Source organism: Vanacampus margaritifer, chromosome 13 (genome assembly GCF_051991255.1).
Source record: "Vanacampus margaritifer isolate UIUO_Vmar chromosome 13, RoL_Vmar_1.0, whole genome shotgun sequence".
In the NCBI taxonomy this organism is placed as follows: domain Eukaryota; kingdom Metazoa; phylum Chordata; class Actinopteri; order Syngnathiformes; family Syngnathidae; genus Vanacampus; species Vanacampus margaritifer.
The window spans coordinates 22,503,991-22,521,870 of NC_135444.1; the positions used below are offsets into that span (position 1 = coordinate 22,503,991).

The 17,880-nt window shown below is 39.0% G+C and overlaps 2 protein-coding genes across 2 annotated transcripts in view; one reads left to right on the forward strand and one right to left on the reverse strand.

The window, feature by feature from the left end:
- shroom2a (shroom family member 2a) overlaps positions 1-1,113 on the reverse strand; it is a 35,767-nt gene extending 34,654 nt beyond the window's left edge. Inside the window, 1 exon segment of the mRNA XM_077583953.1 lies at positions 845-1,113. The gene's annotated coding sequence lies outside the window, so the exon portion shown is untranslated.
- A 10,050-nt stretch (positions 1,114-11,163) lies between these two features.
- The window catches only part of notch2 (notch receptor 2), a 48,611-nt gene continuing 41,894 nt past the window's right edge, over positions 11,164-17,880 (forward strand). The window contains exon 1 of the mRNA XM_077584008.1: positions 11,164-11,537. Within this exon, the coding sequence (XP_077440134.1) occupies positions 11,465-11,537 (73 nt within the window). The 5' untranslated portion in view covers positions 11,164-11,464. The remainder of the gene's footprint in view (positions 11,538-17,880) is intronic.

Here is a 17,880-nt window from a genome sequence, read left to right on the forward strand (position 1 = left end):
ATTACAATTTAGCAGAATATTTGACTGTTTTACAGTAATTTGTACTTTATTTTGTTTTAACAACAGAGAAAGTTGGTAAAAAAATCAGCCTTTTTTTGGCGGTGGGTTGTTTGAATGTCATTATCGTTGTTGTATGTTGTAATATAAAAAGAGCTAATTTTGGCCGATTAAATCGGACAGCCAATGAATTGGCCGGACCCTAATTATTATAAATATTACATTTATTACTAAGATTTTTTTTATTTAAAATACGCTCTTAATTTATGTAAAAAAAAAAATATCGCGTATTGAACCGTGCGGCAGAAACCAGATACGAATCGACTCTTAGGTGTATCTTGTTAAATTTCATTTTTACTTTATTTTAGTGTCTGTTTTTGTTTTACTTTTACACAACAAGTTGAATCTGTACTTCTAACAGCATTTTATAAACAAATATCTATACTTCTACTCAAGTACAGATGACTATTTCCACCTCTTTATAAACAATTTAACACTTCAAATGCACCTTCTTAATTTGAAACGCCTCAACGTCGGAAACTATTTGTTTGTATTATCTCCCTTGTTTTAATTGTTAACCATAAAAGCGTAATAAATCAGAGTTTTTCTAGCGTTTAAACACCTGTTGTCATCGTCCAGACGGCAACTTAATGCTCTTAGCACAACAAAGTCCGAGAACAAACACAAAGAAGGGGGAGACCATCTTGTCCAGCAATATACCTAACAGAAACTCCAATAAACACTGCGAATAAAACTTTTTGGTCACTCGGCCAAACGCGAAACAAAGCTGCGCTTAAAGTTCTCCCCAAAACAACGATGGGTTTATTGTTTAAAAGCGTCGCCATACCTGGGAATGCAACTTGTGGATCAACCGGTGGGCGATCACAGACCGTCCCCGTCGTCTCGTTCGCCGCTCGCTGCTCAGGTCCCTGTGTCGCTTTTACGCATTCTTCATTGTAACTTTCTTATTTGATGGTTGCCTTGTGTAGTTGGAACGTCCAAACGCGTTGGTCGCCGGACACAAAGTGTGCGATAGGCTCGTCGTCTGGGTTGCGTAGCTGGCTACTCTAGTCTGGCAGCACAGACCGCCGACACACTTTTCATACACACACACACACACACATGCACACACAGCAAACCAAGGTAGCTCGGTTAGCTTTAGCCCCTACTCGGCCACCGTATATCTGAAATACGCAGCAATGGCGACCTCTACCGATAGCCGGACGAATAATGGCATTGTGGTGACTACAATGAGCAGATAAAATCACTACATTACCCATAAGACATAAGCCGTGTAGGGGTTAGGGTCATTTTGACCAGTAGATGGCGGCATTATATTAGTGTTAAACTGGATGGTGGCATACGAGTGCAAAGTGGTTATGAACAACAGAGTAGTCTTTTTGCGTTGAATCAAACCATTTGGGTAAAAAATAATAATAATAATAATAATTCAGTCAGCAGTTTCCAGTGTAAGAGCAAGAAGCCAACTTTGTGAACTCGAGTACATCTATGCAAGAAGCAACATGCTATAGACGCATGGAAGTGAGAATTAGCACGGGGTAGGGGGAGTTGGCGTGCCAGAAACAACAAAAAAAAAGAACCACAGGGCACAGGCTCAACTTTTCACCTCTGCACAGAGGGGAAGTGAGTTTTGATGTTTGGTCTCACTTATATGCTGTTTCTGTGCAATCTTGCTTCACTGTGCGGTTTTGATTACTGCATATGAAAGATAATAGTCTTCCTTTGTATTTAATATACCGGTAGTGTCTAATTTTGTCATGGCCATCGGGAAATTCGGGAGAATTGTGGTACATCAGGGCTGCTTTTTTGTTTCAAGGTTTTAGATTTCTATTGGGCGTCAATGACCCGCATATTTTTCGTTATTGGTGGGCCAGGCCAGTCACTAACTCCGGGTCGGCTGTAAATACATTTCACTTAACTTCAATGGGGTAAATTGATTTTGTACATGAGTAAATTGAGTTACAAGCTTGGTCATGGAACAAATTAAACTCATAAATCAAGGTACCACTGTACTTCAGTAGAACGAATAAAATCCAAGAAAGTAACAGACAAGTAATATACGTGGTGTGTATACGTCTGCATGTGTGTTTAAATGTCACTGTGATTTAGAGCGCAGACAAGGCAAACCTTTCTCTGCGTCTTTTTCCTTCCTCTCGCCGCGTCGCCATGGCGACGTCCAGAGTGTGACAGTCATGTGAAAAGGAAGCTGATTGGATTAAAATAGTTGGTGCGATCAGGGGGTCAGCAACACGGCGCATGTACTAAACACACAACGCGTCCTTCAAACGCACAAGCAGTTACAAAGCATGTCCATTCTTCATCTTTTTCTTCTTTTAGCATTTTTTAGACGTGAACATTACCAGTGTGAGTTAAATCAAGTAAAAATGCTGTCATGGTGGGGATCTTGGATCTGTACATGACATAAAAGTGCATATTTTCATGGGACACTAAGTGGTAACAGTGTCCAAGGGTGATCTTGAAAGAGTTCAGAGAACTGTCTATGTTCCCACCACATTTGCACAGGTTCCAGTAGAAACATGGACTGGGTCATGGGGGAACTTCAAAAGAATGTGCAGTAACGGCGGGCGCCGCCCCACCACTGACTGTGGTCACCACTTTCCTTTCCTTGAAGACAAAATATCGATTTTAAAGTAAAAAAAAAAAAATTATCTTTTTTCAGATGAGCAGGATTAACAGTACATGGTAAATGATGAGTAACGTTATTTTGTGATGTACTTTGAATTTTTTACCCCTTGACTTTTAGTAAATCCTCTTCAATGCATAGGACCAAGGTGGGGCGCAACATTCCACTGCTCTTTGCACTCATAATTTCTGCTTGTGTCACATGTTCATTGGCATGTCAACTACAGGTCGTCAAGTTCACATGCCGTCTGCCGGAATGACTATTTATTTATTTCAAATTTTTGTCTCATTGTTTGTCTGCAATAATTATAATTCCTTCCCCCGTTCCTCTCTGGACAAAGCCACCACTGCTGCATGTTTATACATATATTTATATCCCGTTTATAGGAGGGTGTGCACACTTGTGCAACCACATCTAAGTTGCTGATTTTAAATGATTTCTACAAAATCCCAAATTTGTTTTTAATAAATTACATTGTAAAGTTATTCATAGCATTAATGGTAGAAATTTTGCTCTTATTTTTTTCTAGTGTGTGTGAGTGTAGACTTTTTTTTTTTTTTTTAAAGGCATACCCATCCCTTCCCACCTCATCCCAGCTGCATCCTCTTCCTCCTCCTCCTCCTCCAGCTCCCGTGTCGTCCAATAGCAGCGGTGAGGATGGCAGATGCGCGGCAGAGGAGCGGATCATAAAAAGCGCAGGGCCTGAAAGAGGAAGTGAAGGGGACGTGGTGAGTTATTGCCCCCCAAACGTACACACCGGGGCCTGGGAACAGGGAACTTCTCACGGCAGGGCGGCAGCGGAGCGGCTGCTCTAAACTCTGTGTTCTTGTTATCTCCCCATTATGTCCCATCACACCTTGCTGCGCCAGAATATACAAAAAGCAGCAGAGATTTAACTGCAATAAAGTCATGGAGATAAATGATTTGATGATCGCTTCATGTTTGTATGAGCGCCTGTCAACTGTTAAACTGACAGATGGGAAATTCATATTTGAAAGTTATGGATTTACATCGCTATCAAGATTGGCACTTTAAGAAAAAAAATCTATTTTATGTTGCTTTAATTTGCATATAATAGATCATGAACAGAACATAGAATGGGGATTATTTTTGGTGGGAGCAGTACATGTATTATTTCATTTATTTTATTTTATTCTTTTTAGGGATGCGCGAGTACCGATACCGACCTTAATTTTAGGTATCTGGTACTCATGGTGGCCAGAGGTGGCAAATCAAAGTCCAGAAAGTAAAAAACCCTGCCACAGTTTGGCTTTAGCTCCTTGTGCTAGCTAGCGAGCTCCCTAGCTAGCTTCCATAGTGCTCGTTTACCTGCTAGGGAGCTAGCACGCTAGCTAGCGAGCTCCCTAGCTAGCTTCCATAGTGTTCGTTTACCTGCTAGGGAGCTAGCACGCTAGCTAGCACAAGGGGCTAAAGCCAAACTGTGTGTGGCAGGGTTTTTACTTTCTGGATCTGGATTTGCTACCTCTGATGGAGGCTCCCGATACTGATTACTGAGAAAATGTAACATTGAGTAAGTCTTCCTCGGCAGTAGTGGGTTGTACACAGTGACATCCGCGAATCACCACTGCACCAGAAAGAACGGTCTTTGTTAAGAATGTTTTGTGATTTTGGTCAGTGAAATTTTACAAATCAAATGAGAGGTATCGGTACTCGGTGATTACTCTTACTTCGTACGTATCGAACATCCCTAAATTTCAGTTTACCTTATTTTATATTAACATACAGTACAAAGAACATTACCTACTCGACAATGTTGGCGTTATAGTTATTTGTATGTATTTTATTTTTGTATTTATTTTACTATGAATGATTATTTATTGTTTTAATTTTTGTATTTATTCATATTTATTATGATTGTACATTTTTTGGGGGCAAAACACGGTACAATTTTTTAGTAAAGATTTTTAAAACATTTATTCATTTTTGTTTATAATGTATTATTATTATTATTATTTTCCAGTTTTATTTTGCACCTTTCTTTCCAGCCTTTCTAGCCACTCCGACAACAACGCTGGCCTATTATTAGCGTCATATGTGATACATCATCACGCACACACATGCGCACGCACACAAACACACACACACACACACACACACAAACAATACAGCCGTGCTTGTGAGAACAGGAAGGTTGAAGTGTAAATTCCTGCAATGCCTGTCTTTTAGCAGGTTGTGAATTTATGATATAATACGGTCGGGGAGAAATGCGTCGCATACTCACTTGCACTCCGCAAGTTAACACAGTGCAACAATCTTTGAGGTGTCTGCAGGGACATCATAATAATAGACAATAATCTCTCACACACACACTACTGAAAGACATATTTTAGATGTTAAATGATAACAGTGTGATGTGTGAGTGTGATGTGCGTGAGAGAAAGTATACATTGTCAGTAGTGTGTATTTCAGCATTTCAGTAGTGACTGTGCATAAATGCTGAATTCTAAAGGTGAGAGTGTTTCACTGTATTACTTAAGAGCATTTCAGTACATATTATGAGAGTGTTTCAGTAGTATGTGAGTAAATTCTTTTTTTTTCAGTATCAAGTGTAAGAGCGTTTCAGCAGTGTTTGAGTAAATAATTTTGCATGTGTGTGTGTGTTTCAGTTTATATGAGAGCATATTCGTACATTATATGAGAGTTTCACTTTTTTCCTCAATTTTCTCCCTGTTTATCTTGTGAAGATTTTTTGGGCTTATCTCCCCCGATTGAATACGGAGTTCCGTATATTTCAATAGACTAGTCACGGGCCATTGTAATATTATATGAGAGCATTTTGGTGTATTAAATGAGAGTATTTCAGTAGTGCATGTGATCAGTACAATTATGTTCCTGATGGCCCCTCATGATAACCTGCTCTGCACACACAAACACCTCACAGTGAGTATGAAACAAGAGCTCTCATAGATAGCTGACAAAATTGTCACCAGATGATGCGATTTGGCCGAGCTGCTGTTTGCATTGTCCATTCTTCCCTCCTGGCTGCCGTCCTGCCGCGTCCATCTGGTAAACATCAGCCACCTGACCACAGCCTTGTCAATCGACATCAGATGAGGAGCTATTTTATTATTATTTATTTTCTTTTTTTTTTTAACATACAAAGACATATTCCCAGCCTTTCTTGCATACAACTGAGCCGCACTCACACACACTACTGAAATCTTATATGAGGCAATATCAGTATAATGGGTGAGACTATTTCAGTATTGTGTGTGAAGGAGAGTTTCAGTAGTGTGAGTGAATGCTTTAGTATCGTTTCATATAATATAGTAGCCTACTATTAAAACACTCACAAGCACTAATGAAACACTCTTCCTACTGAATTATCTCATACAATAAAGTACACTGAAATGCTCAAACAGGTGAACCAACACTCTCAAACACAACAGTGAAATACATATTCTAGTATATTATATGAGAGCATTTCAGTATAAAAGGTGAGCGCTTGAGTAGTGTGAGAGTGTTTCAGTAGTGTTTCCTATAACTCTCACACACTAAGGAAGCACTACTGAAATGCTCATAATATACTGAAATGCTCTCACACTCATTACTGAAACACACCTTTTAGTATATGTATTACATGAGAGGATTCTAGTATAGTGCTTCAGAATGTTTCAGTATTGCATGTGCGAAAGTAACACCGTTTTAGTAGTCTTTCAGATAACATTAATGTAACAATCTCAAAGGACTGCTGAAATGCTCTTACACTGAAATGCTCTCACACCCACCGCCGAATAATACATGAGAGGATTACAGTACAACGGGTGGTAGTGTTTCATTAGTGTGTGCGCTCGCCGTGGTATGATGGAATAGTGCGTGTAAGTGTTTTTACCTGTTTATGTTCTGCCATTAACAACTCGAAACGGGGGGCGGCGGGGGGCAAGCTGGGCTCGTCTTGCCCACCCTGGGACCTCCGCTCACTCCAAATATGTATCTCCGTGTGTGCATTCGTTCCGGTGGATTGCGCCCTGACAGAGGTCACGCTGGTAACTTTTTGGATAAATCAGTCCTGTCGACTCCCACCAGCAAAAACACAGCAAGAAGCCCCCCCCCCCCCCCACCAAAAAAAAATTAAGATCCTTTTTTGTTCAAATGTCTTTTGCTACTTGCTAGCTCGACGATGGCATTTTGCAGTGTTTGTTATCAATAAGCTAAAGTTGCTCTGTTTGTTTCTATTGTGAAAACTAGCGAGGGTTGTTTTTTTGTTTTTTTCCAAATCCGTTTTCAAGTGGCAGCCTCAGGCTGTCTTACTCAAAATATTAAAAGGCATGTCACAATGTGCAAAAGTGCAAAAATGTTGTGAATGGCAGCGTGGGTGGCGGATTGTAAACTTTGCTGCCTGACGGTGTATTTCCCCATAGTGTGTTGTAGTATAAATAGCTGGCAGGTAGTGGCCCTGTGAGACTTATTTAAGTCAAAACTGCTCTTCTTATCAATGATGTCTGCTCACATAGAGATGTATGTTTTTAGCTCACTTTTCAGGAGGTGATAACCAGTCCTAAATATACCCCCCCCCCCCCCCCATCGGTAGTTTCCTGTCACCCCGGCTCTGCTTACAGGGTATGGGTGACATTAGTCAGTGGAAAATCTCGCACCTTCTGCTCCTGATTCACGAGTATGCGTGTTCATTTTTGTGTGAGTAGAAGTGTGGATAGCCTACTTAAAAAAAAGTACAGAGTTGTTTTCGTTATATTCATCTGCCGTTCCAAAATTCACCTAGAAAAAACACGTATGGAGTAAAAGTAAAACGTCAGAAAAATAAATATTCAGGGTGGGTACAGATACCTCAAAAATGTACTTAAGTTCAGTCACAAAGTGGGTGTACAGACTATGGGCTGAATCGATTAGTTGACTAGTAAACTTTACTACTCTGAATCGTTTTACGACAGAAGTCAGCTAATTGCTAATTTTTCGTTTTTGGCATCTCTTATCGATATTTTCTACTCGCTGTTACAGCACTTTAACGCAAAAAAAATGTCCACCCAACAAGCACCACTGCTTTCATACATCTGCACGGATCAGGACATACAAAACCAACATGCTGGCGATTGAGAATTTAGCCGTTAGCCTGGCTAGCTTCGGTTCAGATCGCTGCTTGTTTTAAAAGATTCGTACCAGTAATAGCTCGGGACTGGCGTCGAGGAACGAGGTCAGTGGGACCAAGTGAAGCTCCGCCTTTGTTACCAAAACTGGTCCATGGAACAATAAAGGGTGCAGTACAGTCCTGAAAAATATCAACAAATATCAAAATATCAAAAATATCATGTGTGCTTATTGATGAATTGACTTTGACTCAACTTTCATCACATCAGCGTAATTGACTCAACTTTCATCACATCAGCATCAACTCCAAAAAAAAAAAAAACAACCTCAAAAAGACATCCCAAGGCCTGAGTCATACTATATCTGTTTATGATGAGGTGAATGCTAACTATAGAAGGGCAACACATATACAGCACACGCACTTCCTCCTGACTGACAGGTGCTGATTTGGTTTCCCATGGCTATGGAAGATGGCGTGTTTATGGTTCACTGCTTGTACGTACGCATGCACATACACACACGCACACTCTGGTGTAATCAGTCACTCCTATCTGCCCCCCCCCACACACACACACACGTACACACACACCCCAGCCCCCACTAACCTCGTCCTCCTCCTGTCTTGCAGCATAAATCTGCTGCCTGACAGCTGGAGTCGCCCTGACCGATACGCTCCGAATTAGCGTGAAGAGCTTCAGCTTTGATGAGAGCGGCTTGAAAATGCTGAAAAAGTGTGAAAACACACACAAAAAACAGTCAGGATGCATCTAATGGTCAAATAGAATCTGTTAGTGGATGCTGGTTGACCTCCCATTTTGAAAAAAGGAAAACTTACTACAGAAATTTTTTTTTTGAAAACAATAAGAACAAAGTTGAATTTTTAACAATCTTACAAGAATGAGTTTAAGAAGAACCAAAGTTTTCAAGAATAATAGTTGTAATCTTACAAAATATCATTATATTTTTCGATATTACGGTTTTGTTTTATTATTATTATTATTTTAGAAAAAGTTGTAATTTACAAAAGTAAAGTTGTAATTTTTAACAAAACAGGCCCAATCTTAATACTATTTGAAGAATGAAAGTTTTACCTTTTCAAGAATAGTCATAATCTCGCAAGAATCACATATTTAGAGATTTTAAAAAAGCATTATCACGACAATAGCTGCATTATTTCAAAGAATAATCCTAATCATACGTGAATAATGTTAAGAATAAATATCCTTCAATTGCATTAATAAAATTGTAATCTTAGATGAGCAAATTGTTTATTTTTTTTTTGTAACATACAATATTTCGAGAAAAAAAATTTTTCCTGACAAAATAACCCAAACGACAATAAATTTAGCAATAAAATGTAAAAAACAAATTATAAATAAAGAGTAAAATGTTTTCTTTTTTGTGCCAAGGCAAGTCTAGTTTACCGATTTTTGGAAAAAGACCGTGCTGCACCTCATCAATTGTTCTGGTGGACTGAGGGCATTTTCATTTACAGGGACTTGGCGCACTTGACAATTTGGCGACACAAACTAGTTGTCCAATGTGCCAGAAATAGTCATATTGTAATATATATTCAATTATTTTGCATTGCCAATCACTGATAACATATTGAAATACTTTGCCCAACACTGTTCAAAATTGATACTTAGCTGCTTTCCACAGAAATACCCTTCAACTGGTTTTGAAGTATCAGGGTTAGATGTGTTTTCCTTTGGAAGTCTTTAATCAGCGTCCACGGCGGGCGGGAACTAATCCTAGTTTTACTACTCACGAGGCCGACCCACGCCCTTTCTCAGACCATCTTTCCCAAGGCCACATCTGGAGTGACATCATTATGAAAGCAGCACTGCAGACAGGTCGTCATCTCCAGCCATCACATGGCCGCTGCATTTGGTACCTGGGTCTTCAGTGGGGATGAATCTGACTTTAATCCACTTTTTAATATCACCACTATCACGTCACAATTACAGACCTTTATCACCTTGACCCCCACACATAACGTTTGTAATAAATTCAAATTCTTCCGAAGGGAAGCGTGTGAAAGACGAAGCAGCAGTGGTCAGAGAGTGGATCCCTGTGGGACGCCATGGCTAAATTCTACACATGTAAGTTATTTATTACTTATAGACACAAACTGTAAACGTGTTGACACATTTCATAGTTACGTCCTATGTCTTGTGGGAATCGATACAATACTAAAATCAATTGCATTTTGGGAGCTCAATTTGCTCCTTTTGGTCCTACAAGACCTCTGAGCAGGGTTGAATGGAGGACAGAGCAGCAGGAGTCCCGCCAAGTGTTTCTCTCACGGGGTGTAAAGACAAACAATCGGCGGCATGACGCTGGTGGAGAAGTGGGCCGTGGGTGGGTGGGGGGTGTGGGGAGGGTTGTCCATGTGATGAGACACAGATTTACACCTGGATTATTTTCTCCACAGGATAATAAATTGAGGATTAGTGGCCGTTTAAATAGATAGTGTGAATGCATATGCGAGCCACTGAAAACTGCAGTAGGCTGACTTGAGTATTATCATTCTGAAATTCAGAAATGAATAAAGAAAAGACATACCTTTCAGATAAATAAGACTACTGGTCTAGGTCAAGGTTTAGTTCCAATTTTGACATAAAGGGGGCAGTCAATTTTTGCAATCAGCCCTTTCCCTACGCAGCATCACTGAAAGGGAGGTTCAGAGATTGATCAACCCTAACCCTAACCCTAGGGTACGTAAATATAAATAAACACCCATTCCACACCGTTTGGATGCATTCACGCCTATGAACAATTTGGAGTTTTCAATGAAACAACCATGACGCCAAAATGCACCATTAGGTACAGTTTGAGTCCCCAAATTGCAGTTATATTATGTTTTAAAAGTCGACCTGTGATTTCACCCCCCACCAAAAAAAAAACTCCTACTAATAACCTTTTTTTTTTTTTTTTACACTTAATCACGGTCCACCCCACTTCTTATTTATTTATACTTTTTTTTTTTGTTTTACCTCGGCTCCACCTATACCTGAAACCTGCACACCGCCTGCCAAAAAAACGGTAAAATATTTTTGAAACTTTTGCATTTATTTTCATGGAAAAACAAAAACCAAACAAAAAACGTCGTGTCGTTTTTGTGTGATTCGATGAACGGGTTAATCTGAAGTCATCCGCCAAGTACAAAAATGAGAAAACGAAAATTCCTCCGCTGCGGCGACACATCGAGAGGGAAAACTTTTCTCCCAAATACTTTTTCATAGCACCCTCGACCAAACAGGCGACTGTATTCGACAGAGTTAATTATTTGTATACATTTTAAGGTAATATGAATAGAAAACGATCTTTTATGGTTTAAAAAAAAACATCATTTGGGGTGAAAAATAGATCCACTTTGACTTGAAGGGCGGAAGGTTACCGACTTTGGCGTCTTCACTCGATGACGAGCAATAGAGAGGTAGAGAGGTGCGACGCGGCGCTTGAGTAATTCAAGTCAAAACAGCGACTTCTAAAAACTACCCACGCCTAAATACGCGTGCTAGCCACTTGTCAAGAAACTACCAAGATGCTTTGATTGACCTTCGTCGAGTTGTTTTTTTCTTCTTCTAATTGCGCACGAGTCAATTCACAGCCTAGCCGGACTTTTTTTTTTTTTTTTTTTTTGGTTGAGAAGTCACGGTCCGGGGAGGCAGGCAAGCAGGCAGCTCAACTTTTGGGCTCGCGCGACCTTATGTGGATTTTACAACAAAAAACATGGAGAGGATACCCGGTTTCTCCTCGGGAACGTCGCTAGTCTTCGTCCTGGCTTTCGTTCACCTCTCCTTTGGTAAGTGACGTTTCGTACGACGGAGTTAAAGTTGAAAGTTGTCAACTTTATACCTCCACCTTTGCGCTTTTCTCTCGCGTAGCATCACTGCGCGTTCACTTGCACTCCGTACTTTTCTTCTTCCCTCCAAACCAACCATGCCATTCAGTCACGTTTTCACGATTTTTAAATATTAAACAAATAAACTAGTGATAGATGAAATGACCGCATGGTTTTTTTGTTAACTAGCTAAACGTTTAACCTACTTAGGATGTTATGATAGAATTTTAAAGTTGAGAACATACCTTTTATAAGGTCATTAAATGCCACACGTCATTTTCTCAATTTTAGTTTTCTCATGATTAAGCTAAACCGTTTTAACCTAGATTTGTCTAATCCAGCTATGGTTGTGCTTCTAAAACCATTTACACCAAGTGTCTTCGGAAAAATACCACACTAATGACCTGACCGTTTCTAAAACGAATATTTAATATAATTGTAACTGTGGCAATATTAGTATGTAAAAAAACTGTGCTCAACCATTTAATAAAAATGTATTGCACATAAAAGTTGAATAAAAATTGTACCCAAATGTTTGAAACCAGGTATAAAGCAACTGAACTGTATTGGATGGATAGATAAATAAATGAACAAATAAATAAATGCATAGTTGATGCCACTGTAATATTATGTATAATTTGAACTTTTATTTAGTCTAATACTGTAGTCTAATAATTTAAACTCTTTTTTTATCTACTACTGTGTTAAGGTAAAACAAACAGTTGCACGTGTTTGCTCATGATTTGTGTGCAAGAAAACACAAGCGACACTAATTTCTTGTTTGATTGTCCTCCAAGTGCAAATAGGGATCTCTTATTATGAATTCAGTCTTTTTTTGTTGAAGTTGAACGCTGTTTAGCTGAATGAAGCATGAAGTGATTGAGACAAAAATGGTCTGCACTACTTATTTGTGACCAACAGAGGCGCTGTTGATTCACTGGCAACTTATTTGCCTGCCGAGAATAACACGAATACAATTTGCAACGACTCTTTCTATAGCGCAGTACATCTTGTCTCCAAGCTTTTTTGCACTATGGACCGAAAGAAGACATTCAGACAAAACGGCGTAGAAATATAAGAACACGGATTAAAAATACAATTCATGATTACACTAATAGTAACAAAGTGCAGCATTGGTAAACAGATCAATGGTGATTGTGCAATTTAAGTGTGTAAAACTCAAAAGCAAGAATGTGTTCATTTTATTGCATTTGTATATGACATTTGTACTAGTTCGGTTGGAGCGGAGTCAGTGGACTGGCAGGTAGTGGCCCTAGGCCACTGTTAATGTAGGAGCCTACTATATTAATAGTTGGAACCTAAATATAGTATACAAAACACAATCTATGATTCCAAAACAATTCTTAAAACATTTGACGGATTATTCGATTTTGGAAGAGTGCGAGCAATTACTATTTTACCATTAGTGGAGTCATTTCCACTTTTCCATAATGTTTTCACTATATACATACCCTATTTTTTTTTTAAGTTCATACTGTTTATCCAAACGACTTCTCATCTTCAGTTGGCCACTTACTGTCACTTACGTTGTTGAACAGCTAGCTGATTAGCCAATAGTGATCCAAACCTTTCGTTGAATTCGCCACCCTCCTTTTTGCCCGTCACATCGACCGGAATCTTCCATCATGCCGGAGCTCAATGTCCCATAGCTGATTCATGTTCGTGAAGTACTAATTAACTACTAGTCAATCAAGTAGTGCGCTCCATTTGATCTCGGTAGTTTCTAGACGCACATTAATCGGCCATCAGTTTGGCACAATTCTGAACAAAGAATTATTATGCCAATCCCATGTTTGCAAGACTTAAGAATGTCGAGACAATCAATGGTGGTAAGAGTGTTTCACATAGCAGGCTTTGTTCGCCAAGGCATCGCTTTGCAGATCAATGCCACTACAGTACACTCATTCAACTCCTATACTTCAATAAAAAAGTACAAATGACTCTGAAATTTACTAGGGATTCAATTCATAATGTGACTCCAGTAAAGTACAGCGACAGCCACCTAAAAATAAATAAATAAATAAATCAATCACAAACTTTCCACCACTTTCAACAATTGACCAGTCGACCAGTACAAGATGTAGTCATCTCTTAAAGCACAATGGGAAATGAATGGATGCTAGTTGTAAATCAACTAGTGTCTTCCTAACGTGATGATGTTAGACCATTTTCACGCCTCATTAGTGGTAATAATACAGCGACACACCACGGCAAAAGCACCTTAATGAGTAGCAAGTGACTTTATTTTAGCTTCAATTGGGATACATGCATGGCTACTGTGAATGCTCAATGACTGGAAATCACACAAAAGGAGAAAAGACAATGTGAAAGTGCCGCAGGCAGTGCAAGGAGGAGCAGTGGAATGTTGTTGGTGTTTGACATTCCACCACCTCCCCAGCCCCCCTTTCTCCCCTCTTTCACATACACACCATGCATACACTACAGCTATGAATTAACCATAATATAGAAGGTTGCTTCCTAGTCACCACATCTTTGCTCTCCTTTGACAACATTTGAAAAATCCTGCTTTTAAATTCTGCACAATCAGGTATTATCGAACGCAATGGTTTCCAAACTGGGGGTCCGGGCCCCCTTTAATAGAGGTGCCAAAGATCACAGGGGAGGGGCAAAGGCTTTGCTGGTTCCTAGGTTGTTAAAGTTTTACGAGTGCACATTAAATCAGCTCATAATAAAGCACTTACAGGACAGTTCACTCCGATAGATTCTAGAGTTGCTTTATTATTTGAAGGCATTTGCTATCACAAATGCGAAATGTCTGCATGCTGCTTTCCCAAATGTCTTATGTCAACAAGTGCCTCACGGCTTGGCGTGGTATGTTTTTTTTTTTTCCCCCTTCCCAAACACAACAATAAAAGCCTGCCAGGTGTTTGCTTTCTATGCGCGTCGTGTGGGAAGTAGCAGGTTGGCATTAGCGTTATCTCTACATGCAATTTTATCGCGGCGAAGAGATGTGGAATGCGCTCGCTAGCTAGCGATCTCCTGCGTATCGTCGGGGATACCTTCCAGATTTGCTTGCAATATGGGAACAACTGCCATCTAGAGAGACCGTGTCATAAACGTTGGGAAATATTTTGACCTTTTCCAGACACTTTCAACACATTCTAACTTATTAAAACTCACTTCAAGTATTCCTTATTGGCGGGTCCTACTTTTTTTTCTTGCACAGTTCTCCAAATAAGTGGCAATAATAATAATAATAATGCAATTTAAATGCTTGCATGACAAAAGAGAGTTAAACATTCCATATTGAAGCGACAAAATGTTCAACCAAACCTTCATCATTTAAAAAAAAAATTATAATTAACGAAAGTCTGCTAGCTGATTGCTAATGTCTGATGCGAAACGCCATAGACAGGCTAAGAGAAATTACGTATAGATGTTACAATTTTAAAACACACGGAGCTGCATACAGCAATCAATAAAAGCAGTATGTCCAAATATGGTCAATTATTTTTATTTTTTTCCCCCACAAATACCTACATTTGGCAAGATTTTTTTTACAAATTGTAAACCAATCTAAAATGTTAGAAATCATTTTACTACTTCCTATTATTGACTGCAGGAGCCTTGCAGCATTCTGTTGCTCAAGATTGAAAATGTTTATGTTTTTGAGAGCAAAAATGTAATTGACAAAAAAATATGGCATACCTTTTTCTTAACTTTTTTTTTTCTTTTTTATGATGCCAAAACAGAAGGGTACTGATGCGAAACTAGAACTCAGGACAGCAGCACTTTTTAGTCTTAATGTAGAGTCTTACGGTCTCACCTCTGTTTCTTAGAAAAACCATACTGTGGGGTGTATAACACAGTTTGGTAAATGCAGGTACTTGAAATGGAGCATTCTCATCGCTTTTTCGTTTGGTAAATGGCAGCGGAAAAAGCGTCGTAGCTTGTCGTGACCTATTTTTGCTGCCCTCGCTCCTCTGCACCGCCTCGGGGCAGTTTATGAGAGAGATGTTCAGCAACAATACATAGCATGACACAAGAAATGAAAACACAACAACACATTGTTTTGTCTGTTTTGTCACCTGATTGTGTGCAATTTTGCTGACTTGGGGTGCTCTAGTTTGTTTTCCCTCGTCGGAATCAATTCATAGGCTTGCAAACTTTGTTTGATCAGTCCATGTAAAAATCAACCAAAAATTTTCCCTTCACAGATTTTATTCAACTTTTAGATATACAGTATCTTGTTAACTTTAGATATAGGCTAAAGAACTTTAGCGATACCACTATCTTTCTAAACTACACTTACAAATATGATTTCCATATCATTTTGAGGCTCTTTGTTAAAATCTGAACATTTTAACTCTTTGACTGCCAAAAACGTTAAATAACGTTTAGTAAAATCCTAGGGAGGAGTGCCAAAGACGTTAAATGACGTTTGTTTCAAAACAGAGGTGAAACTAACCATTTTCTATTGTTGATTACTGAAAAACGGAATAAGGTAGAAACAAACTTTTTTTTTCTGATGAAAGATGACAGTCCAATCTTTCATTTGGTAGTATGTGTGTTTCCATAGTCCAAACACAACATTTTCTGTGGACCTTGAAAGATCAGTCAAAAATGCTTAAATGGGCTGGCACCCACGGGATCCCTTTTCTGAAAACGTCTGGCAGTCAAAGAGTTAAATGGAATGACCTAGATTTCTACAGGATATGATACTTTCTACTTTTTAAAAAAGTCCAAATGACCCGAAATGTGTCAAAACGGTCCACATAAGATTGTTACTGTTTCGTATTGCTAAGTAGTGTAAACAGATAGAATGTTTTGTAGTAAAACAGTGCTATTGAAGTGCACACATGAGGGAAAACTTGCTACTTTCAGTCATGACCAGCACAGTCGACAAGGTTGCAGTGCAGCAGCAAACAGAAGAGAGCAATTTAAGCTCATTATCCAACTTGACGCGGTGATGCTAAAGCTAACCAAATTTGTGCCTGGTGAGACAATAATCTCAAAAAGTGTCATCTAAAGTAAACACTGCTGTAAACATTGCACTTACACGTAGCAAAATAATAATAATAAAAATGAACCTGTGTATTGTCAAATATTGTACTTAAAAGTTAAATACAACGGAACTGTAATTAAAAAAATGTATTGTATTGGATAAAAAAAAGAAAAAATAGAAACCGCTGCAACATAAACAGTTTAACCAAATTGAGTTGCAAATGTCACTTATGCGAAAGCATTCTAGAAGGTGTCTTCTCGAAACGGACAAACAAAAGACTGGCTCCGCCGCGCGCGTGCGTGTGTCTTGTGTGAAATGCGGTTTATTTGTGCAGTGCCTCAGCCTTGCCCTCTGAAGACAAAGCAATTTGTTGAGCGACTCACAACACTGCATTATTTACTGACCTCCGCTTCCGCCCACTACGGCCCTTTGGCTTTTGTTGTTGATGTGGCATGAAGTCGTCTGACGTCTCGCTGCACTTGCCATTATGTTAATTTGTGGCTTTCAGTATTCCCACATATGTTATTGTGATTTTTTATTCTCCACACTTTTTTTTCGCTATGCAATAACTCCCACATAATTATTCCGATTTCGAATTTCAACTTGCCTCAAAAATTCACGCCATCCTAGGTATATATCGTCTGATTCCACATTGCTTACAGTATTCACACAATTTAACGTTAAATATCAACTTTCTGAAAGGAAAAATGAACAAATAAAACAAAACTTTTCCGCATTTATTCTCAATGGGACTGACATTGAACTTTTTCCAAGTACCACTTTTCACGCCCACGTCCATACATACAACTGATCATCATTACCAGCTTTCTGGTACTGCTAATGGTGAATTTGGTAAGGTGCATTGTCCGGTAACCAGGAGGCCTCGGGTTCGAATCTCACCGCTGACTGTACATTGCAAATATACCGTATCCATGGCCATTATGTTAAGTTTTTAAATTTTCTCCAGAAATTGCACTTAGTATAGTCATTTAAAGTTGCCTCTTTTTGAGAAAGATGTCAGAATGTTATAAGGAATGTATATTTTTTGGAGGGAAAAACTTAGGGTAGTAAGGTTATGATGAGAATAAAGTGTTTTTTCAAGAAAAAAAGTTAAAGATAAAGATAGTATTTTGTCGGTATATTAATGTATGCTCTACCGCCAGCACGCTCCGTTTCAAGCAGTTTTGTTACCCTCTTCGTTCCCGAAGTCTGCACTTATTTTTCTATTCCACTTTCTCCCCCAAATGACTGTTGAACACTCAGCTCAATTTTACGAGACTAAAGTTGAAATTAAAGTTTGGTGAAGGAAGAAACTCA